At 38.2% G+C, this 24,998-nt stretch overlaps 1 protein-coding gene across 3 annotated transcripts in view; it reads right to left on the minus strand.

Annotated features, from left to right (window-relative positions):
- Positions 1–6: 6 nt before the first annotated feature.
- Positions 7–24,998, minus strand: part of WTAP (Wilms tumor 1 associated protein) — a 40,775-nt gene continuing 15,783 nt past the window's right edge. For 2 of the 3 annotated variants that reach the window (XM_011935008.1, XM_011935007.1), the window contains 7 exons: positions 20,376–20,413; positions 17,944–17,999; positions 14,535–14,593; positions 12,892–13,019; positions 8,053–8,231; positions 2,833–2,987; positions 7–750 (listed from right to left, as the gene is read on the minus strand). In XM_011935008.1, coding sequence (XP_011790398.1) covers positions 167–750; positions 2,833–2,987; positions 8,053–8,231; positions 12,892–13,019; positions 14,535–14,593; positions 17,944–17,999; positions 20,376–20,405 — 1,191 coding nt within the window. In that variant the 5' untranslated portion in view covers positions 20,406–20,413 and the 3' untranslated portion in view covers positions 7–166. Of the gene's footprint in view, positions 751–2,832; positions 2,988–7,003; positions 7,834–8,052; positions 8,232–12,891; positions 13,020–14,534; positions 14,594–17,943; positions 18,000–20,375; positions 20,414–24,998 lie in introns of those variants that run through there. The other variant, XM_011935009.1, reaches the window with a different exon arrangement.

Consider the following 24,998-nt stretch of genomic DNA (forward strand, 5'->3'; position numbering starts at 1 on the left):
AAAAGAAAAAGAAAAAAAAAAAAGAAAAAACAAAGAGAAAACAACAACAAAAAACCAAAACGTACACCCACAAAAAGGCAAATTGTGACAAAAGTTTGCATTAATTTTCTGGACAGTATCCTCTCCCAAATTAAATGACACTGTATAAAAATTTGCTGAAAAAATATTACAAAACTGAACCCTGTACATTTACACTTGAGTCCAAGCCATTCTGAACGTGGCGGGAACCCACAGTTCGGTTACCTTTCCCACTCACTGCTTTCTCCTCTTGAGGGTCATGATTGGAGTCTGTGTCATTTGATTGGTGTGTGAGAGAGTTTTCACTGCCCGTGGGAGAGTCTACACTTTCATACCCCGCACTGAGTTGATTTACGTAACCACTACCTCCTCTGCCAGTTCTCTCCTCTGAGCTGTTGGAGGACTTATTACCATTCCCTGGAGAAGAAGGAAAGTCATCTTCGGTTGTGTTGCCCTCCCTGTGAAATCCAGACCCAGACGTCCTCTGGCGGGAGGAGCTACCATTACTTGGTCCGTTTGTCAGACGACTGCAGTCTTTACTTGTGGCCTCCAACTGTTCTACAGGTTCAGAAGCTGTAGTCCTGCTGGTACTTGGGGCAGAGGCCTGAGACTGCTGCTGCTGGTACTGAGCCAACTGCTGGCGTGTCTCCTTCAGCTGCTGCTGCAGAACGAGAATGGTACTCTGCATACCCTCTACTTCTTCATCAAGCTGGATGATGAAGTCATTCAGTTCTGTGCAAAGGAGAGTCAAACCAAGTTTAATATCGCTTATAACATTGAAAAATGTTTCTTTAGTGCCTGCCACAAAGCAAGGCAGTCAATAAATGCTTAAGTAAACAAATAAAATTCTTTTTTTGTTGTTGTTGAGACGGAGTCTCGCTCTGTCACCCAGGCTGGAGTGCAGTGGCCCAATCTCAGCTCCCTGCAAGCTCTGCCTCCCGGGTTTACGCCATTCTCCTGCCTCAGCCTCCCGAGTAGCTGGGACTACAGGCGCCCGCCACCTCACCCGGCTAGTTTTTTGTATTTTTTAGTAGAGACGCCTTGTTAGCCAAGATGGTGTCGATCTCCTGACCTCGTGATCCGCCCATCTCGGCTTCCCAAAGTGCTGCGATTACAGGCTTGAGCCACCGCGCCCGGCCAACATATACAATTCTAAAACCACACTACATTTAAAAATTTTGCTTGGAATCTTAAAATATGACTGAGTTTGCTTTGGGGGAAGTCATATACTTAAAATAATACATAGTCGGCCCTCCACATGCAACCATGGATTCAACCAACTGTAGAAAGAAAATATTCGAGGAAGAAAAAACTGGGTCTATACTGAACATGTACAGATTTTTTTTTCTTGTCATTATCCCCCAAACAATACAGTAAAATAGCTATTTTCATAGCATTTAGATTGTATTAGGTACTGTTAAGTAATTTAGAGATGGCTCAAATGGGAAGATGTACATCGGTTTGTATGTAAATACGACATCATTTTATATGAGGGGCTTATCTGTGGGAGGTCCTGACACCAATCCTCCATGGATACCAAGAGCAACTGTATTAAGCAACCAAGTTAAAATTGTTTTAGTCCATCTTGCCATATGCCTGATTACAGCCCCAGAGTTTGACTCACGTTTACCTACGGACCCACTATGGCCAGTCAGTCCCCTTATTCCTGACCCAGTGCCTTAGTTCCACAGCAGCTCTGGCCCTTAAGGACAGTGTGGTCCTCTATAACACTCCAAAGAGGCCCATGTTCTCAACCAAGGACTGTTATACATATAAGGACAAAGTCACAGGAAATAATTCCTGAAGATTTTGAAAAGGTAGGTGGTTTAGAAGAAACTACTTGGCTACTGATCATCTTTGCAATTAACCAGAGACACTAATTTTCAATTTAAAATTTCAAAGAATTTGGCTATTTTCCTTACTAATAATGCACCTTACAGAGAGGAGAGGCTGGGTGCGGTGGCTCATGCCTGTAATCCCAGCACTTTGGGAGGCCGAGGTGGGTGGACCACCTGAGGTCAGGAGTTCGAGACCATCCTGGCCAACATAGTGAAACCCCATCTCTACTAAAAACACAAAAAATTAGCCGGGAGCAGTGGCAGGCGCCTGTAATCCCAGCTACTCAGGAGGCTGAGGCAGGAGGATCGCTTGAACCCGGGAAGCAGAGGTAGCAGTGAGCTAAGGTCACGCCACTGTGCTCCAGCCTGGGCGACAGAGTGAGACCCTGTCTAAAACAAACAAACAAACAAACAAACAAAAAACAGAGAGAAGAAACAGGAGAGATACAGCTACACTTGCACTAAAGAGGATGGAGGCTGACAAGTTTTGTTTATCTCAGCAAATTTAAAGATTAAATCTCTTATTCACTAATAAAACCTTCACAGATACAATCAACTATATTACTTTCAGATCGCCGAAAACTGCCAATGTTTCTAAGATTCACACTTAATGAGAAATGGTTAAAGATATTCTTCCTTTCAAACACTGAATACAAATTTGTCCATCTTGTTAAATAATACAACACCCTTTTATCTTTTACCAAATCCTACCCCCGACTAAAAACAAAAACTAAGAAATTTTGAACAATAAAGAATTAGGAGGGTGGGGATAAACACACTAAAATTATATGGCTTTTTTTGCTGACTCAACTAAAAATGTTTCATTCACAATAATATACAATCATAGGCAGAGGTTAACAATGTACAGAATCTAACCTATAATATTCATGACTGGCAGTTTTAAAAAGCCAATACAAAGTTAAGAGAACCTTTCAACAAAACAAAACAAAACAAAACACAACAAAAAAACCCTTACCATCCTGACTGCTTTTAAGCTCCTCACTATATTTCTTCTGTAAAGCCAACTCTGCTTCAAGTTGTGCAATACGTCCCTGGGACAGCTGCCTTCCAAGCTCTTGATTCTCCTGGATAAGCATTCGACACTTCGCCATTAACTTTTTCCCTGTTTGGCTACAAAGGAGAGAGCCATCCATCACAAAATGAAGACAAAACTCTGTCTTTGCTTACAATTATTACAGTGATAGATGTCACACATACAAACATAACTACATCACAGCAGATGCTTCCCCATAATTACCATCTTCTTTTCTGGGACACATCCATCTTCTGCATTTCAGTAATTTGCCAACACAGCAGCAAAAATAAACCCTAAACAAAAAATGCCCAAACAGCTACACCTTGTTTCTATTACATCAATAATCAATTCTGAAATCCATCTGTTTTCATCTCAAATTATCATCTGAAATGGAAACAGAGCCAGTTTTAACACACACCTTGGCTATACCAGTATTATTACACTAAGGAATCTAGTGCTTTATCAGAAAAGTTCTTGAAAAGGTACATGCAACATCAATCACAAATGCTTCTCTATGAAAATCAGTACCTACAAATAAAAATGCATGAGAATATATTTATTCTTGGTAGAAAAAAACATTTAATAAGGATTTTCCTTAACAGGAAGTCCTCCAGCATGGGCAACATAGTGAGACCCCAACTCTACAAAAATTTTTTTTAAAAAATTAGCCAGGCACACATGCTTGTAGTGCCAGCCTCTGGAAAGGCTGAGGTGAGAGGATTGCTTAAACCCAAGTGGCTGATGCTGTGACCATGTCACTGCATTCCAGCCTGGGAAACAGGGACTCTGTCTCAAAAAAAAGGAGGAAAGAGGGAAGTTTATGGTACATCCATCTTCCATAACTCTCAAGAATATATCTATTATATTAATTGAGGCACATTCAGCAATTAAGTTTTTTTTTTTTTTAAGACTTTATTAACAGAAAAGATCGTCCTTTTAACTAACACAAAAATAAGACCAGTGGTCATGTACCACAATTCAAACATGCAAATATCTGCCAATCTAGGAGTGTCACACTTTCCACAAATTAGTTTCCAAATGCTAGTGCAACATACTATGGAACCAATGTGCACAAACAGAGCAATTACAAATATGTAATGAAAAGCTCAAATGTTTCCCAATAAAATTTTACTGTTTTTCTTTAGCCTCAGAAATAAAAGGAGAAATTATTTGCTTGTTCTTGTAATTATTTATGAAGACCAGAAGAAAAAAATGATCACTTTTAAAGGGATCTAAGTAAATAATTGTGATATTTACCTTTGAGACTTGGATAAAGACAGTGTGACATTCTTGTCCTTGGTGTACGTCCAGAATGACCTTATTGGTTAAAATGTTTTTAAAATTCTAGTCTTTCCTTCTTCTAGTGAGGCTTTCATTTGCCTGACACACTACTTCAGTATGCCTTAGAACTTTAAAAATGAGAGCATTTTGTAAATAATTATCAGTCTTTGAAGAAGTTTTGCACGGTTCTTTCACCTACAGCATAATTTTTTTTTGAGATGGGGGTCTCACTGTGTTGCCCAGACTGGAGTGCAGTGGCGTGATCTCAGCTCACTGAAGCCTTGAAGTCCCCAGGCTCAGATGATCCTCCCACCTCAGCCTCAGGAGTAGCTGGGACTATAGGTGTGCACCAGCACCCTCAGCTAATTTTTGGAGTTTTAGTAGAGATGGGGTTTCACCATGTTGCCCAGGCTGGTCTCAAACTCCTAACCTCAAGTGATCTGTCTACCTCAGCCTTCCAAAGTGTTGGGATTACAGGTATGAGCCACCATGTCTGGTCGCATGTTTTCTAACCTAATGTAATTCAAGGAAGTTTGTAATTAAGCTTTCTTCCAGAAAATATGTGAAGAGTTAAACCTGGGTTACTACTGCTCAGAGGAGCCGAAGGGTGAAAAGTCACCAGTGAGCATGTGGTAAAGGCTTTATTCTTTGATAACATTATTAGCTGGTGTTCTTGTTCGCTGCTGCTGTAGCTCCAGATTTCCACCATTTCCCATTAGCACTCTCAGGCGTTAGCCTCCACTGAACATCCACTTAGAAATTAAACAGTGGGAAAATGAGAGCTATGCAAGATCGTCAAAAGCGATGGAATTCCTTCCACTTTACTGCCTATGCTCTCAAAACTGTCTTCTTGCAAAGTATATATATTTCATTGGTGTTTACAACTAACCTTCTTATTATATGAATTTTAAAGAGTAGAAAAAGACAACTATAAGAGACATTAATTTGTGACCTGACTTAACCCCATATAAAAATGTCACAAATTCTAATGCAAAAAAGGGTTCGTTTAAAAAGTCATACCTTTTAATAAATAAATGTCTAAGCTAAGATAATCGTATCACATTTAAAACCAGTGATTACTAAAATAAATTTTAACAAAACCAGTTTTGAAAAAATAATTTAATTACAAGTAATTGTTTTTGAAATAATTTTTTAAAATTACAAACAAAAAAATCAACCCATTCCTAAAATCAATTAAGCCACAAACATAATAGAAAGCTTTTTGAAAGATATACCTCTAAACACTCTAAAATGTGTGCATTTTCACATGAATGAAATGTTTTAACCGAACTGGACAAGTTACTCCTGAGAATCTTTCTTCCTCAAAATTAAAACAAAAAAACAGTAAAGCGAAGACACACGTGCACGCGCACACACCCCAAAACAAAACCCATTCCACTACTGGAAATATTCCAGACGGGGGATTGCCTGAGCTATTATTTATTTCAAATTAGTGACGTATTTATAGTACCTGATATACTCTGGCTTACAGCCAATTTTACAGAAAAAAATCCATTTATAAGTGATTTAAATAAATTATGATTCCTTAATATAATGGAAATACACTAATGTAACCATTAAAAATGCAGTAGTCTAGACACACTAAAAAATGGAAAAATGCCAGAGACCAATTAAAAAAAACAAGGTGCAAGTCATCTGTGTTTATGGTATGATCACATTTGTTTAAAATAATACACATAAAATGACTGTATATGCATAGAAATTATCTTGATGATACCCAAGAAAAAGTAATAGTTACTGCTCCTAGAGAACAGAATGAGGATGTCAAGGTCACATCAGAGAGTGACACTCACTTTTCATCTCCCCCTTTCTCTATAGTATTTCAATTTTATATACAAGCATGTATTATCTTATTAAAAGAGAAAATTTTAACAATGACAAGAAAAACCACAGAACTCATGACTGTTATCTAAGTGGCAAAGAAAGATGCCTGCTAAATTTGAGTATATGTTAATAATACATTTTATGAATTACTTTTCTACTAAATTCTACTAAAAAGATACTTAGGCCATTTCTACTGTGAACTTAAAATGGCATAAAATATATACAAAAGCGTTAATGCAAGCACATAAGCTAATTTCAAACAGATCTGGTTACTTACCCTCCAACCCTCACAAATAGTGAGAATTTTAGAAGCAGGTTTCTTCCTGAAAAGTCACACAAACCACTTCTTCAACCCACCCTCTGCCCCACAATCAGTTCCCTAAAGCACAAACATATAAGATACTTACAATTGATTTGAATGATTAAGAGAGAACTTAAGTCACCCTTGTTAAAACTGCACTTAAACGTTGGGACAAGCTGGAACATTTATCTTCCACTCATCTTAGACTCCATTATCACCAAGCGAAAATTTGAATTGGTGACTTATAGAATGATCTGACGGAAAAAATTCACCTCCAGGATTGGATGGAAGCATGAAGAAAATAATGCCTCATTTATCTAAATGATTAAATGAATTTGCTAGAAATGATCACTATACCTTTTTTCAATTCACAAAATGTCTTACTTAGGCCAGCCCACAGTTCCAACACATTATCTTCTGGCAGGCACCCTGTGAAGCTGTCCCGCAATTACTTTCTACTGCAGTACCCTGGGACAAAGTGTCATAAAAGTAACAAGTGTCAAGTCTCCTTGTCTTTTATGTAGGTCTTTTAAAAATGAGGCACAGCGCCTTTTCCTTCACTTTGAAGAGCACAGCAACAGTATTTCCAAAATGAATCTGCTCTCCACAGGCCCCCCCAAATTAAAATGTTAGAGTACAACAAAATCATCATAATATTCTTTGAACTTAAAAAAAAAAACCAACTATTTCAAGGCACATTTAATTTAATATCAAGAGTGCAATACAAAAGGCCCAAATACAATGAAGGAACACATTCCCCCATTAACACCAACGACAATGCTCTTTTAAACATGTGCCTGTTGAATGGAATGGGGATTTCATAAAATTCACTAAAAAAATAATGCAGTGAGTCTCATCACAGCTAATATCCTTATACAATCTAGTTGTGAAATGAATGTTTATAATGCTTCAAACAGTTTCAACCTGAAGTTTGATACCACACCTTCATGTTTGTACAGTCCTCAGTAAGATAATCTACAGTTTTGCAACCATTCAAAGAACAAACCATTGAATAAAACCACATTGATTAAGGCTCAAGCAAGGAATATAGAGCCCCAAACTAAATGGTTAAATATATGCGCTACTTGTACGGACATCTATTATTTGATTCTCTCGTGACTATTAAAAGTTGGTTCTCAGCAAATAAACCCTTTAAAGGCAAAATTCACCTCATTTGAGTTTTGACCCAGAAGTTCAACAACAATCATGAAGTCCACAGTCTTATTGGCAAAACTGATACACAGTGTCTCTAAGTCACTATGCTCAAGGTTAAGAGCGATGCATATTCCATTTTTACATTTTACTGGAATTTTACATGTTCAATTCATGATTTAAAATCTCTAGGTTTTCATTCCTTCAAACTGTCTGAAGACACAGTGTGCCACAGACTTAAGACTTCTGTTTCTCCCTCTATTTTCTTCAAACAGAAACATTTCTCAAGTGTCTACATGTTCTAGAAGGGGAATTTTTCGGAGGTGGCCACTTCTTCGGAATAGTCCGACGCCATCAGGCCTCTGAAGCAAGGGGAAGGGGAAAAGAAAAAAGCTGAAACACAAGGTTCATCTGGTAAGTTTTACATTAACCATTACAAGCTGGACAGTGTAAGAATGTGGCTTTTTTTGGCTCAAAAAGTCTGAGTCTTGGTGTGGAAACGAGTACTTGGCTGTCCCACCACAGCTTTCTCGTAGTGGGACTGTCAGGGAAGTCTTGACTGGGGAGTATGATTTGTTTACCTATCAGGCGTAAACTTCCAGGCACTCAGTTCATTTTGGGCTTGTTCCAGTTTGTCTTTAGTCTGTTCCAGTTCACCTTTCATTTTTAGGAAAAACAAGTTGATCGCTGGGTCTACCATTGTTGATCTCAGTTGGGCAACGCTCGGCTGCTGGACTTGCTTGAGGTACTGGATTTGAGTCTGTGCAAAGCAAAAGAAACAATTACGACCAAATCAAAGGAAACATACATAAGAAGGTGGGGAAAACTCCCTCCATTCACTTGATTTACCAACTCTTTCATTAAGTCCTCCCCTCTTTGATCCTGAAATTCTCTAGAAAAATCTTAAAACTTTCTCGAAAAAGTACAGATTAAAAACTATTTGATGAATATGCTAATTACCCCAATCTGATCACTATACATTACATGTATTGAAACATCACTAGTAGTCCTTGAATATGTACAAAAATTATTTGTCAATTAAAAAATAACTATTTAAGGTTATTCATTTAGGAATTGAGGCCATTTGATTACATCTCCAAATCTGGAACTTAAAGGGGCTACATACATTTTACTTTACAATCCAAAATTACCAAAAAAACAAACAAAAATCAACCTTGTATTTACTAAAAATGCTGACAACCCACTGGAAAAAAGCAAAGTTTAAAATATTAATTACCTAAGAGTTAATGAAGTCTTTTGTTTTGCTTATTTTAATTTTTTGCCTATGGAAATTATTCTATGTAAAGTCCCCTAAAAATACATCAGGTGCAAGATTATAACTTAAAATACATATTTGCATTTCTAAAGGAAAAAATATACAGTACTCAGAGCTATAAGAGTTGCCGTTACAACTTTATAAAAGCAAAACTCTACAGGACCTCAGCCAAAATAAAGTATAATTCATATTTTTTCCCCCTCTAAATAGATTTGAATCATAGAATTGTAAAGCTGGAAAGTAACTAACGAAACCCAAACTGCTTATTTTGAGATTAAATAACCCAACTGTTTAGTTCAGCTGGGACAAGAACTCTAGTTCTCCAGCCTTCTGATTCCCAGTCTAGAGCTTTTTCCATCACACCAGAACCCTTCTACTTACATATGAAACCTTCAATTTCGACTTCAGTTGTACTATTTATTAGAACACTAAAAATACATTTCTAAAATATGAAATATAGTTATTAGCATTAAATTCATCATTTTCTTCACACTCAAAGTAGATCCGGCCCAAGATCTAACTCCACACTAAGGCTTAAACAGAATTACAGTTGAAATTTTCTAATATAAATTTAGTAAAGGAACAAATATACTAAGTAGTTTGGGAATATATTTGTTCCACTGAGCAAAAATCTAGTACAACTGCATAGTCAATGTGAAACCAGCTGCTAAGATAACAGAGCCAAGAATAAACCATGACTTACAGTGCACTCCACGTACTGACAGGACTGATTAAAACAGTCTACAACACTGACTGAGACTCAGTTACTATTTAGCTTTACAAAGACCCAATAGTCAACACTTTCAATCATGAAAAGAGAGGTGAATCTGACTAGAATAAATTCCATGTTCTACGGAAGAGAGCACTGAGTAAAGTGTTTTTAAAGTTAGTTTTATTCCTAAATCTATTTTGCGTTGATTGGCAAAAGACTAAATGAAAAATAGAAATACCACTGAGGTGAACAAAAATGATAGATTTTACTTACCAACAAAATAGAATATAGTTAAGAACATAGTACATAGTCAAGACTATACTAACTATGTGGCTAACGTATGTCTTACACTCAAAACTAACTGACTACTGATGTACTTAGCAAAGACTGCACGTAGACAATCAAATAGATGATTTAGTATGCTGGACAAACAAAAGATCTACAGAAATAAATTGACTCCTGAGGATGTTATTTTATTTTTTCTAAGCTTAGCTTAATTTGAAACACCAAGAGTAAAAGCAGCAGCTCTGTTTTAAAGGACAGGTACCTAATACAAACCTTTCCACTATTTTTCACTCGCAAGAGGGCCAATCCTTTCAACCATTTGCTTAACCTATTCCCTCCTACCTCCTATAGTACACACAACTCCCATTCTTTCTACTCTTTAAATTCAGCTTCTCTCACTTCCCACTTGCCAGTTCCTCTAGAGCAGGGGTATCCAATCTTTTGGCTTCCTTGGCCAACAACCTCTTAACTGCCAAATCTAACGAACAATTTTAAATTCGTATTGTACAGAACTTTATGTACACCTTTGTTTTACTCACTTTATATTTTGGGGAAGGAAGAGGGAATGCTGGATTTCCTCAGTTTTCCTAACACCACACTCTACTCTTCTAAAATTTGATCTTTGTAGGCTCTATCCTAGTGCATTGTTACTCAAACAAGACAAGCCTGAAGCTGTGATTTCTCCCTAGATTTTTTTCATTCCTTCCACAACAGCATCCAAACTAAACAAGTCCTATTGACTGTGCCTCCAAAACACCTACTCTGTCCTGTCTGCTATTACCAGTGGCTTCATTTATTTCATCTGGACTACTTGAATAGCCTCACAATTGGTTTTCTTGCTTAAAGTCCTGTTCCACTCAAATCCATCTTTCATACTCAAGCCAGAATGATCTACCTAAAATGTAAATCTAAATCTGACCCATCATATACATCTCTTGCTCAAAAATTCTTCAGTGGCCCCCTCTCTTCTAGAATACCCAAAATTCCAGGCCTGACCTCATCTTTTTTCACTCTCACCTGAAACTTCATCCTCATCTGCCATATATAATCTTGCCCTTTTCTTGTGATTTTGCTCCTGCTGCCCTGCCCTGTCTGCAAAACCTCACTTGTATTATAACTGGAAGAATAGGAAGTTGTTCAGCTGGCCTGTGCAGGTGACAGCTGTTTAAAACAAAAACAAAAACAAAAACCTGGAAAAGGTTAGGTTCCTTTATAGTTGAAATAACCTTAAAATCCAGGTCAAGGAGACAAGAGTGATGAGGTATCACCAAAGGCCCGACCAGGCATAATATGATCAAAACCGCCAGTGTATATAGGACAGATGGAGAATCAGAGGTGCATGAATAGCACACACATTGTGATGTGCACACATCAACTATGATGTCAAGAGTAGGAATCCGGAAGAGAAAAGGAATTCAAGACATTCCAATCCTATGAGATATTATCATCAACACCATCTATTCACAATCTATCTCCCAAGTGCTAGCAGTCTAAAGGTAAGATCCATTTTTCGTGAAAAGGGAAATTTGTTAAAAAACATTCATAAGTAACTATGGAGAAAAAAGTATCAGTGGTGTGAGAACTACAACAAAACTCATAGAAACAAAAGAACAAAATGTGGTGAGAAGGTAGAGAAAATGATAATGGGCCAGGTGTGATGGCTCACACCTATAATCCCAACAGTTTTGGGAGGCCAAGGAGTAAGGATTGCCAAAGGCCAGGAGTTCAACCTGGGCAATATAGGGAAGACCGCATCTCTACAAAAATTAAAAAATTAGCTGGGCTTGGTGGCACGTGACTGTAGTCCCAGTTACTTAGGAAGCTGAAGTGAGCTGTGATTATACCACTGCACTTCAGCCTGGATGAGAGGCCCTATTTCAAGAAAAGGGGGAAATAACAACAAACTACAACAACAACAACAACAAAAAAAAGGCCAGGCGCGGTGGCTCAAGCCTGTAATCCCAGCACTTTGGGAGGCCGGGATCACAAGGTCAGGAGATCAAGACCATCCTGAGCTACACGGTGAAACCCCGTCTCTACTAAAAAAAATACAAAAAACTAGCCGGGCGAGATGGCGGGTGCCTGTAGTCCCAGGTACTCGGGAGGCTGAGACAGGAGAATGGCGGGAACCGGGAGGCGGAGCTTGCAGTGAGCCAAGATCGCGCCACTGCACTCCAGCCTGGGCGACAGGGCTAGACTCCGTCTAAAAAAAAAAAAAAAAAAAAAAGGAAAGAAAATGATAAAAGCCAGCTTTTAGCAAAGCAAAACGTAAAGAAGTCATTTAGTAAAAAGTGAAAAAGTAAATAGGTACTTCTGTGGAAATTTAAACAATCTCTGTACAGAAGTAAAAGGACTGTGACTGAGCCTTAAGGAACACTCTATTGGTAAAACAAACAGGAACAGGACTGTGCCCACAGATTTTTGGTGTCTCCAGTGAGCAGAATACTACCTTAGAAGATTTTAATAACACATTAGAAGACTTCAATATGTATCAAATGAATGGAGAGTACACAAAGAATTGAAGAAACATTCAGATTTTAAAATCAGAAACAAGGATACAGCTGCCTCTAAGTATTTTGTATAATTACACTGCAAGATTGAGTCTAAACTACCAGAGCTGGACGATCAATTATGTCACCAGATTTCAGATCTACGTAGACATAGTAAATACTACACAGTACACATCAAAGTTCTAACAATTAAAAAGGACACGTTGAAGAAGTTGCTGACACTAGGAAAAACAGTTCTATACACAGAGGGGACAAGAGAGCAGAGGTAAAGTCATCAGATGGCTTTCCTAACCCGTGAAAGTAAAGCTAATAGGGAGCAAATGCTCTTTTATTGATTATACCCTCAGACACCAAGGTATCTGAAAAATGTCTGAAATTGATGAACTAATATTTACAATGCATGAAAATTTCAAAAAACAACTTAAAACTTTTGCTTTCTTGGCCACAAAAAAAATTTGTTTAAATGAAGAGACATTATCAAAATTTTTCACCTAGTATACTTAAAGCTGTAAGTGTACATATCTATAAAAAAATAACCTCTTATATTTAGCATTAAGTGGTTAAAATTAACATGCAATAAGGCGGACTAAAAACCAATTCCTCAAATAAAGACATTTATATAACTTGAAATACTTACAGTACACTCTTGCATCTCTTGTTCCTTGGTTGCTAGTCGCATTACAAGGATGTTTTCCCTGCGTGCAGACTCTTGCTGTTGTTGCTTTAGTTTTTCTTCAGACTCTCTTAGGCCAGTTACATCATTAGCTGATGATTTTTAAAAAAATTATAAATATAATTTTAAGATCAAGTTTAAATACCTCTGTCAAGAATTAAAAACTAGGGTCAAAAAATTAATCAAGTCTTTAACTTCCATCCTAACTACTTTTATAACAAGCAATTTATTTCCTGGTCATGACAGCTTATTTAGAAGGCAATGTGTCATAGTGCTCCATGACTACCAACTGAATTATGTTTTTATACTTTCACCTATTTCCAATAGAAGACAGGAAACATTTGTGTTATACAGTATTCACAAAATCCTGATGAGTATGTTTTAACCTATTTAATATAAAAATGCTGTCTGGGCAGTGACTCATGCCCGTAATCCCAGCACTTTGGGAAGTGAGGCGGGTAGATCACCTGAGGCCAGGAGTTTGAGACCAGCCTGACTAACATGGTGAAACACCATCTCTACTAAAAATACAAAATTAGCCGGTCGTGGTGGTGCACGTCTGTAATCCCAGCCACTTGGGAGGCTGGGGCAGGCGAATGACTTGAACCTGGGAAGCAGAGGTTGCACTAAGTCCAAATTGTGCCACTGCATTCCAGTCTGGGCGACAGTGCGAGATTGTCTCAAACAAACAAATAAATAATATGGTAGTAACTGCTGGACAATTTGTATTTTAAACTTTGAGGCAGGATCTTATTCTGTTACCTAGACAGGAGACCAGTGGCACAATCAGGGCTCACTGTAGCCTTGACCTCCCAGGCTCAAATGATCCTCCTGACTCATTTTTTTTTTTGGTAGAGACAAGGTCTCCCTATGTTGCCTATGCTGGTCTCAAACTCCTGGGCTCAAGTGATCTTCCTACCTTGGCCTCCCAAAGTGCTGGGATTATAGGTGTGAGCCACTGTGCTCAGCCTTAATCGTTCATAATGTTCATGATTTCTCTGGATAACATAGTCACGTAAAATTAGAATTTCAGGGTATTAACCCTTCTGAAGTTAGAAAACAATATATATTGGTTTTTATACTCAACAAATAGTATGTGGTTCAAACAGTAAAAAGTGAGACTAAAATGGCTTAAAATGATAAACTTTATTTTCAGCAGATTTAAAAAATTTGTAAATATATATTACATACAATTAAGTTATACATATTAATTTAAGCTATCATAAATTTGTTACTAGTTGCTTCTATTTATTTCTCTTCTAGACTAGTAACTCACGCTTCAAGTCAAATTCCTATGTAGAAGGGGTTAGGGACAAGTAAGAAAAGTTACAAGTAGTTCTGAGTTACTGTATCTATACTCAGAACCTTGCATATAATTCTGCTAAGTCACGCCATTACATGAGTATTACATGTCTGTCTTCTCCAATGACTGAGACTATGTCTCATTCACCTTTATATTTTCTTGCACCCAAAAGTGCCTATTATAGTTCTTATAATAAAACACCAGGAAAATTACATTTGCTTTAATAAAACCAATTACCCTTTTGACTGTAACAACGATCAAAAGGAGATTATTCAGTCTTTAAGAAGCTAAAACTCAAACTTACAGTTAAGATCTGTGTACTTGCCCTCCAAAGCTTGTACATATGCTTCATATTGTTTCCATCTAATAAAAAAACCATACATAAGTTGTTATAATAAAATAGCTTTTATTAAATAAACTAGAAGATATCTATAAACTCACAGATTTTAGTAATACTGAGCATTCTGCTGGATGATTTTTCATTTTAAATCTAGTTTTCTTAGACAGAGTCTCGCTCTGTCCCCCAGGCTGGAGTGCAGTGGCACAAACAGGGTCTGGGCTCAAGCAATATCCCTGCCTCAGCTTCCTGTATAGCTGGGACCAAAGGCACATGGCTAATTTTTTGTAGAGAGGGGGTCTCACTGTTGCCCAGGCTGGTCTTGAACTCCTGGGCTCAAATGATCCTCACACCTTGGCCTCCCAAACTGCTGAAATTACAGGCCTTAGTCACCACACCCCGGCCTAAATCTAGTTTAACTGATGATAAAGTAGTCCCTCATTATTCCTTCCCATTTTACAGGAAACAGGTAAAAGGAGATATATAGAGAAGGTGTTTTCTGCTGAGAACATGCCAAGCGTGCTCTGGGTGAGATCAAACCCCAGATTTGGTTTGATACTTTGGTATCACTGATGATGTTCAGGATAATCCTGGATTATATAAGTTGAAAAAAAAAAAATCCTACTGCTACTTTCATATGTTGTCCCCTTGGAACAAAAGGCATATTAGAAATGTGCCTAATTATGTAGAATTGAAGGTTCTTTATTTTGGCTCTTTTGTGAAAATACCATGTGACTCTTCTCAAGGTAATATCAATTTCTGCCTGAAAACACAGGGGGAGAATACAACATTTTTCAAGACTGTAATTTAACAATCACATCTAACTGGCAGAAACCTGCATGCCATATGCTATCAGAATACAAGGGGACTGTTTTTCTTCATTATACTTCTCTACCTTGAATACATACACTGCTAAGTCTTCTTAGCAATAAGGATTTTTCCCAGTCTTATTAGGCAGTTCCTAATGGAAAGTACCCTGCCCTGAATGTCTGTTCTCCTGCATACTTAAGAGCCATGTTTTCAAGCTGCTCTTAAGGTACAGTTAATTAAAATTTGGCTTTAGAAAACCATTTTACAATCTTAAAAACAGGCTTGCCATGAGTTATTAATGTTACAACATAATGAACAAAAAGGCTCACGCCTGTAATCCCAACATGGGATTTTTTGGGAGGCCGAGGCGGGCGGATCATGAGGTCAAGAAATCGAGATCATCTTGGCCAACACAGTGAAATTCCGTCTCTACTGAAAATACAAAAAAATTAGCAGGACATGGTGGCGCACGCCTGTAGTCCCAGCTACTTGGGAGGCTGAGGCAGGAGAATCACTTGAACCTGGGAAGCGGCGGTTGCAGTGAACTGTGATTGCACCATTGCATTCCAGATTGGTGACAGAGCGAGACTCTGTCTTAAAAAAAAAAAAAAAAAAAAAAAAAAAAACCTTCTTAATACCAAACTAATCCACTTTCTATATAAACACTACTGTTAAGCTAAGGTCATGCTTTGTTTTTATGGCACTTACAACCTAGGACACGTAGAGTTTACCAAATATTTGGGGATGTATAAGAGAAAGGTCTCAGTGGAGGCTATAAAAGAACAATTTATTTTAGAAGAACAGAAAAATATAAAAACTGAAGCAAGAACATGTATATCACAAGGATACAAGGTATAGACTAGTTAAATAAGTAGCAGTTGGTTTAAAATCACCAAGGAAATTAAAGAGGAAAAAATCCACCTAAAAGTCTTACATGAGAATTCCCTAAGGAAAGATGTTAAACTGACTGCAAGGTAATACATTGCATATAATTTAGAAACCTTAAAGGTATCTTAAAATAAAACATTTCTATGATTCTTTATTAAGATTACTGATTTTTCCCCTCCTACAGTTAAATCAAGAAAATGACTGCAAAGACTAACCAGAGCAATTATGTAAGAAGGCATAAAAAGAAGTGTACAATGCCAGAGGTAGGGGAAAAAAAAATCACGGCCGGGCATGGTGGCCCATGCCTGTAATTCCAACACTTTGTGAGGCCGAGGTGAGAGAATCACTTCAGGCCAGGCATTCAAGACTAGCCTGAGCAACACCTCACCTCTATTATAATTTATATATACATTATATATATGCATATATGTTATTGTTTTAACACGTGTTATTGTTTTAATAATTAAACAAAGAAACAAAAAACCCAGCATTGAGTAATAGTGTATCTTAAGGTAAGTATCTACTTCAGCATAAGACAGTGTTTTAGAATACCAACAATTTAAGTTTTACGTGCAGAAAGACAAAGGTATGCAATGGAAACTGTCCTATGTATGAGATTATGGCAAAAAAGAAAAAGATAAAACAGTGTGTTCATAATACAGTAGCTGTGCAAAGGTCAAAGCAGGCAATTGTCACACTGTAGGAAACAACAGAATCTGTGTTCCTCTCTCACAAAATCTCTCTTCTCTCCCCCGCCTTCAGCTTGTTAAAATACTCATTTTATTTTTATCTAAAAGTTATCAAAGCTATAAAACACAGAACACCCTACTTCCTGATGTCTTACACAATCTATAAAGATTATATGCTGTACTTGACAATTTGCTTTTGTAAGACATTTATAAGACAACCACAGAAATTCAGAACTGGAAGTCACCTTTAAAAATAACTTAACCCAACCCCTTCAACTTACAGATGAGAAAATGAAGAGTATGAAGTTAAATGAGCTGGTCAAAGTCACGCTAATAAGAAAAAGTAACCTCACTTCATTAGTAAATTATGTATTTCTTCCATAAATACAAGTTCATCTTTTAGGATTACATTTTTTTTTCTTTTTTTTTTTGAGACGGAGTCTTGCTCTGTCGCCCGGGCTGGAGTGCAGTGGCCGGATCTCAGCTCACTGCAAGCTCCGCCTTCCGGGTTTACGCCATTCTCCTGCCTCAGCCTCCCGAGTAGCTGGGACTACAGGCGCCCGCCACCTCACCCGGCTACTTTTTTTGTATTTTTAGTAGAGACGGGGTTTCACCGTGTTAGCCAGGATGGTCTCGATCTCCTGACCTCGTGATCCGCCCGTCTCGGCCTCCCAAAGTGCTGGGATTACAGGCTTGAGCCACCGCGCCCGGCTACATTTTTTTTTTCAAATGTTAAACACGAAAAGAAAAACTACACAAAACAAGCCATATATTTGTTAAACTTACAGCTTCCTAGTAGTTCTTTAAAGTGTTATGTTTTCCTCAGTGTTAATATAAGAAATAGGTCACAGTATGTTCAAAAAGTACATTAAATTATTTGAGGATGTAACAACATTGAAAATAATATCTGGCACAAAGACAATTACAGTGTAGAGGCATAATACAATGTTCTATACAAAGATTTTATTTTTGAACAAATAACATTTTACCTTAGAATTAACTCATCTCTTGCCATAACTTTGAAGTCTGTTTCACTCAGTCGAACCTATAAAGAGAATGACAGTATGAATTGAGTGATCTTCCTGAAGACACAAAGCTCTATGAGACCTATGAAACACCTCCTGAGTGTGAGATTTAAACAGCTCAGTACATACTTATCACTAAAAAAAATTATTTTATTACAAAAGTTTTTTTTTTTTTTTTAAGGTAAACTATTTGTTATCTTAACAATGGGCATCATCATTAGGAAAATGCACATTAAAATCCCAGGTATCACCACACACTGATTAGAATGGCTAAAATAAAAATTAGCGGCAACACCAAATGCTGGTGAGGATTCAGAGAAACTGAAGTTTCCTACACTGCAGGTGAGAATGTAAAATGGTCTCAAAAAGATATATACTACATTGATGTCGTTTATATAACACTCTGAAATAACAATTACAGAAATGGAGATAAACTAGTGGTTGCCAGGGGTCAGGCATGGAGAGGGAGGGGGTAGATGTGGCTACAAAATAATAACTCAATGAAGCTTTATGGTAATAGTTCAGGTATGTATCTTGATTAATGATGGTTACACAAAGCTAGACATGATAAAATTGCATATAGCTCTTCCCCACTCCCCCCACAAACAGTACAAGTATAACGTGAAATGTGCATAAGCTCTGTGGATTGTACCAATGTCAATTCCCTCATTTTCAGTTATTAGAGATGTCTGCTAGTCATGCAAGACGTTAACAATGAAGGAGGCTCAGTGAAAGCTGCACAGAACCTCTCTGGACATTTATTTGCAACTTACTGTGAATCTATAATTATTTGAAAATAAAAAGTTGAAAGAAGGGCATAAGCTGACATGCTTCAAAAATTGAGAAACAGTATATTCGCTATACCAAATAAAGGCTGTAAAGGTGAGATAACTCTCCTATTTCAGTATAAAATTAAGGCTTTGGTGGGCATTGTGGCTCATGCCTCCTGCACTTTGGGAGCCTGAGGCGGGAGGATATCTTGAAATTCAGGAGTTCAAGATCAGCCTGGGTAACATGGCAAAACTCCATCTCTACCAAAAAATACAAAAATTAGGCGTAGCAGCACACCTGCAGTCTGAGCTACTTTGGGGGGCAGAGGTGGGAGGATTGCATAAGCTGGGGTATGAGGCCACAATGAGCCAAGATTGTACGACTGTACTCCAGTATGGGCGACAGAGTGACACCTTGTCTCAGAAAATAAAAAAAAAAAAGAAAATAAAGGCTTTATTAGTACTTCCTTATTTTATTAGTATTTTCCTTATTTCACTTAAATTTTTTTCCTTAAAAATGTTTCAAATTATAATAATGACCAGTAAAATAGTATTACCATAAAATAGAATCGGGGGGACTATCATAGTGTAATATATTAAAAGGCTGCCAAAGGCAGCTCACGCTTATTATCCCAGCACTTCGGAAAGCAGAGGCAGGTGGCTATCTCTTGAACCCAGGAGTTCGAGATCAGCCTGGGCAACATGGCAAAACCCCATCTCTACAAGAAACACAAAAATTAGCTGGGTGTGGTGGCACGTACTTGTAGCCCCCAGACACTCAGGAGGCTGAGGCGGGATGATCACTAGAGCCCAGGAGGCGGAGACTGCAGTGAGCTGAGATTGCACCACTGCACTCCAGCCTGGGCGACAGAGCAAGACCCTGTTCCCAAGGGAGGAAAATCAAAGGCTACCAGAGGGAACACACAGTAATTCTCCGATTATGAAAGTATAATACAATCCTTTACCCATTTTATGAGTAATTTGACTCCACAACAGGAAACTTCTGTAGTATCTACTCACTTAAATATTCAGTTTAGTTAAGCACATGCCCTGCTTTCCCAATTGAATCACAAATTCCTCCTAGAGACTATGTTGCTCTTTTATAACATCCACTGTGTGTGTGTGTAAGAGTAAACATACATACCCCCCATGCACAGCAGGGGGAGATTGAGACTAGACAACAAAATTTCAGAGACAAACGTAGAATTTGAAAACTAGCTATAACCATTTTTTAAAAATAAAGTAGTTTTTAATTATAATCAAAGGGATTTACACTAGGAAAAGAATAATATACTCATAATCTCCATTTTTGACGTTATTTGTATATATGTAGCTGGAAATATTCACATAATGAACGTTAAGAGTAGACCATGGAAATATTATTATAACTAAAGTTTTCCAAAATCTGAAAATATTCTAAAAATATACTGATATAAGATACAACATCTAGCACATTGTACAACTCCAATGCTATTACTGTTATAAAGGCAAAGAAATGAGAAATAAGCAAACAATGATAATCCTTCAAGTCTATTTTTTTTAAAAAGTGCTTACAACTGCTTAAAAAAAAAACAAAACCCAAAACAAAACAAAACAAAACAAAAAACCCAAAACCAAAACCCATACCTTCTTGGGAAGAGGTTCTTCGTTGGTCATCTTGAATCCTAAAAAAAAAGTTGAGGGAAAACAAGTTCAATTGATTTTCTTCCAGTGAAAGTAGGAATAAAATATACTGACTCTTTCAAATCAATTTATTAGTGAACTAAATTACTGTCGAGTAATTACAATTTAAATAATTTAAAAAGTTTTAGATTTACAAAAAGCGGCAAAGATATTACAGAGTTCCTATATACTCTACACCCAGATCCTCCTCTGTTAACATCTTCCTTTATTATAGTTATTGGGTAGTTTTTACAAATTCCCTCATAAAAAAGCTGATCAGCCATTCAAATCATTTGATGTCACCATAAAGGGTCAAGAGAAATATAATTTTTCATCACACTATTACAATCCCCCTATGAAAGTCTCGTCACAGACGTGATACTGACCTCAAGTAGTATCCTAGCCATGTTGCTAAGGGGCTATTAAAGGGTAATACCAGCTTAAGTCTTCCTTTTATAGCATTAGGTTGTTAAAGCAAGGCAGTACCTACCACAGTCATAATTTACTACTGCCCAATAGTTTTTTCTTAGATATATTATATATTTTATTTTTATTTTTTTGAGACACAGTCTCATTCTGTCGCCCAGGATGGAGTGCAGTGGTGCAATCTCGGCTCACTGCAACCTCCGCCTCCTGGGTTCAAGCAATTGCAATTCTCTTGCCTCAGCCCCCCAAGTAGCTAGGACTACAGGTGCGAGCCACCATACCTGGCTAGTTTATGTATTTTTAGTAAAGATGGGGTTTCACCCTGTTGGTTAGGCTGGTCTCGAACTCCTGACTTTGCGATCTGCCAGCCTTGGCCTCCCAAAGTGCTGGGATTACAGGCATGAGCCACTGCACCCGGCCTATATTTTGAAGTATATGTATATGCTAGGTGTGATGGCTCACTCCTGTAATCCCAGCATTTTGGGAGGCTGGCGGGTGGATCACTTGAGGTCAGGGGTTCAAGACAAGCCTTGCCAACATGGTGAAACCCGGTCTCTACTAAAAACCAAAAAATTAGCCGGGAGTAGTGGCACATGCCTATAATCCCAGCTACTAGGGAGACTGAGGCAGGAGAATTGCCTGAACCCAGGAGGTGGAGGTTGCAGTGAGCTGAGATGGCACGCCACTGCATTCCAGCCTGGGCAACATCTATCTCAAACAAACAACAAAAATTCATCTACACGTGTATGTCACACCTTAATAAAAATATTCCCACGGTATTTAATTTTATGCCAAATATTTTGCATCTCAAAATTAGCTTCTTTATTATACAAAATTCACTTAACCCTGTTCCAAAGATAGGTTAATGAATTCAAGTAGAGAACACTTTATTATGCTATTTTTTAGAATGAATGCTAATAGCAGCTGTTATTTATTAAACTACAAATCCATACAATAAAAAAAGACAAAGGAAAAAATATGTAATCAACGTACCTTAAGCATCACGTTAAAATACAAGGTCGAAAAAAAAAGTATACAACATGAAGAGCTAACCTGACAAACATAAAATCTTTATATAAAAATTCTGAGGATTAAAAAATTGAATCAGGTTCTGAGTACCAGTGATCTTTTGAAAAAGCATCTAAATTGCAATTGGCATATTAATAATTTATACAAATTAAGAAATTAGTTTTTATACTAGTTATTCTTATTCTTTCTTTCTTAAGAGATAGGGACCCACCATAGTGCCCAGGATAGTCTTGAACTCTTAAGTCATCTTCTTACCTCAGCCTCCCAAGTAGCTAGGACTACACGTGCAAGGATCATGCCCAGCCCTAGGTATTATTTCTAATAGCACAGTCACAAATGTTCCCTTACTTTACAGTATTTATGGTTTATTTTACTTACCCATACTTACTATAAATTCTAAACTACTAGAAATTTGACCAAAAGCTTGGTATGTTAAACTGAATTTTTTTTTTTTGAGATGGAGTCTCACTCTGTTGGCAGGCTGGAGTGCTGTGGCACCATCTCGAAAGCTACTTGAGGCTGGTGTGGTGGCTCACACTTGTAATCCCAACACTTTGGGAGGCTGGGGCAGGAGAGCTGCTTGAGCCTAGGAGTTTGAAACGAGCCTGGGCAATGTGGTAAGACCCTGTCTCTCATTAAAACAAACAAAACAGGCCGGGCGCGGTGGCTCAAGCCTGTAATCCCAGCACTTTGGGAGGCCGAGACGGGCGGATCACGAGGTCAGGAGATCGAGACCATCCTGGCTAACACGGTGAAACCCCGTCTCTACTAAAAAATACAAAAAACTAGCCGGGCGAGGTGGCAGGCGCCTGTAGTCCCAGCTACTCCAGAGGCTGAGGCAGGAGAATGGCGTAAACCCGGGAGGCGGAGCTTGCAGTGAGCTGAGATCCGGCCACTGCACTCCAGCCTGGACGACAGAGCTAGACTCCGTCTCAAAAAAAAAAAAAAAACACACACACACAAACACCAAAACTACTTGATTTCTCCCACTTGATTTTGAGATTCCTCAAAAGGAGATAACCTTCCAACAGCATTTTTTATACTGTGTACAATCTCAACCCTACTTTATAAATGAAACATTCTAATCATACTGTTATTAAATCCTGGTTTTCAGATTAAGTAAATTGTGTTGAAGAAAGCAGAATTCAGAGGAAAAATCATAAATTGATCTAGGTTACTGGCTTGCTTCTTTCTCTCTTTAATCTTTTTTTTTTTTTGGAGATGGAGTTTCACTCTTGTTGCCCAGGCTGGAGTGCAATGGCGCAATCTTGGCGCACCGCAACCTCCACCTCCTGGGTTCAAGCGATTCTCCTGCTTCAGCCTCCCAAGTAGCTGGGATTACAGGCATGCGCCACCACACGCAGCTAATTTTTTTTGTATTTTTAGTAGAGACAGGGTTTCTCCATGTTGGTCAGGTTGGTCCTGAAATCCCCACCTCAGGTGATCTGCCCACCCCAGCCTCCCAAAGTGCTGGGACTACAGGCGTGAGCCACTGTGCCAGGCTTTTTTTTTTTTTTTCCTGACACAGAGTCTTGCTCTGTCACCCAGACCAGAGTGCAGTGGTGCGATCATGGCTCACTGCAATCTTGACCTCCCAGGCTCAAGTGATCCTCCCGGCCTCAGTCTCCTGAGTACCTGGGACTACAGGCATCAGCTAATTTTTGTACTTTTTGGTAGAGACGGGATTTCACCATGCTGCCCAGGCTGGTATCGAACTCCTGGGCTCAAGCAATCCAACTGCCTCGGCCTCCCAAAGTGCTGGCATTACAGGCGTGAGCCACTGCACTCTGCCTTCCCTCTTTAATCTTTCTTAAGGGATATAGTAAACTGATAAAAACCTCAGTATATTATTTGTTTCTGAGATAACTGTAAAAAGTCTATTTCACTGAGCAAGTCACTCTGTCCTATGAAGACATAAACCGTATTACTATGAATAAAATGTATATATTTTCTTCTTTAAATTGGTTCCTGCCTACTTTATGACCCTTGTTGCCCAGTTTATAATCTCTGCTGCTATTATAGAAAGCCGCTTTGTAACTACCTTAACCTGGTGGCAGTCATTTTAATCATTTGAGAAACCATCACCATATTTAACTCCACATGTCTAACTACTTCTATTTTAGCATGACACGTGCATCCACTCCATTAGACTGCAAAGTCTTAGAACTCAGATCTCATAAACGGCATTTCCTTGTAATTTCCCATTTTTCTAGAGCGAAATATTAATTTTATACACACACACACGCATACATACACACCCATCCACCCCGGAGTCTTCGTTGCCCAGGCTGGAGTGCAATGGTGCGATCTCGGCTCACTGCAACCTCCACAGTCTGGGTTCAAGCGATTCTCCTGCCTCAGCCTCCTGAGTAGCTGAGATTACAAGGGCCCACCACCACTTTCAGCTAATTTTTATATTTTTAGTTTCACCATGTTGACCAGGCTGGTCTCGAACTCCTGACCTCAGGTGATCCGCCTGCCTTGGCCTCCCGAAGTGTTGGGATTACATGTGTGAGCCACCACACCCGGCCAATATTTTTAATTTAAAAAATCTTAAAAGACAATTTTAGCTATTTTAGCTGTACATATTTAACCAGTACATCAGTATCTGTATCTACGTATATGCAAACACAAAATTTTGAGAACCAACCAGGAACTTCATATAACAGGTACTGTGGTAAGAGAGTGAGTTTGAAAACAGCTGTATTTATCACTAAGGCTAGGCGGTATACCTTTTATCTAGTTACTTGGCATCCTACCTACTCAGTATGTACAATTTTAGTTGTAATACTTAAGTATTATTGATGCTATTCAATATAAATTCCAGTTTATGAAAGTTATTATAGTTGGCCCTTGAACAACCCAAGTTTTAGCTGCATGGGTCCACTTATATGTGGATTTTTTTCAATCAAACTCAGATAAAAAATACAGTACTCAGATCAAAAATACAGCATTCATGGGATGCAAAACCTGAGTATGCAAAGGGCAGACTTTTCATACACCAGGGCTCAAATTCCTATGCCAGGATTTTGGCAAGGATTGTCTGTGTATGTTTCTACAACCTGATACTTCCCGGATCCCACTATCTTCCTGGCTCTCAGCATCATAAAGTTACTTGCTTACTCTCTTCTT

Source organism: Colobus angolensis, unplaced genomic scaffold, assembly GCF_000951035.1.
Source record: "Colobus angolensis palliatus isolate OR3802 unplaced genomic scaffold, Cang.pa_1.0 Scaffold14, whole genome shotgun sequence".
NCBI lineage: Eukaryota > Metazoa > Chordata > Mammalia > Primates > Cercopithecidae > Colobus > Colobus angolensis.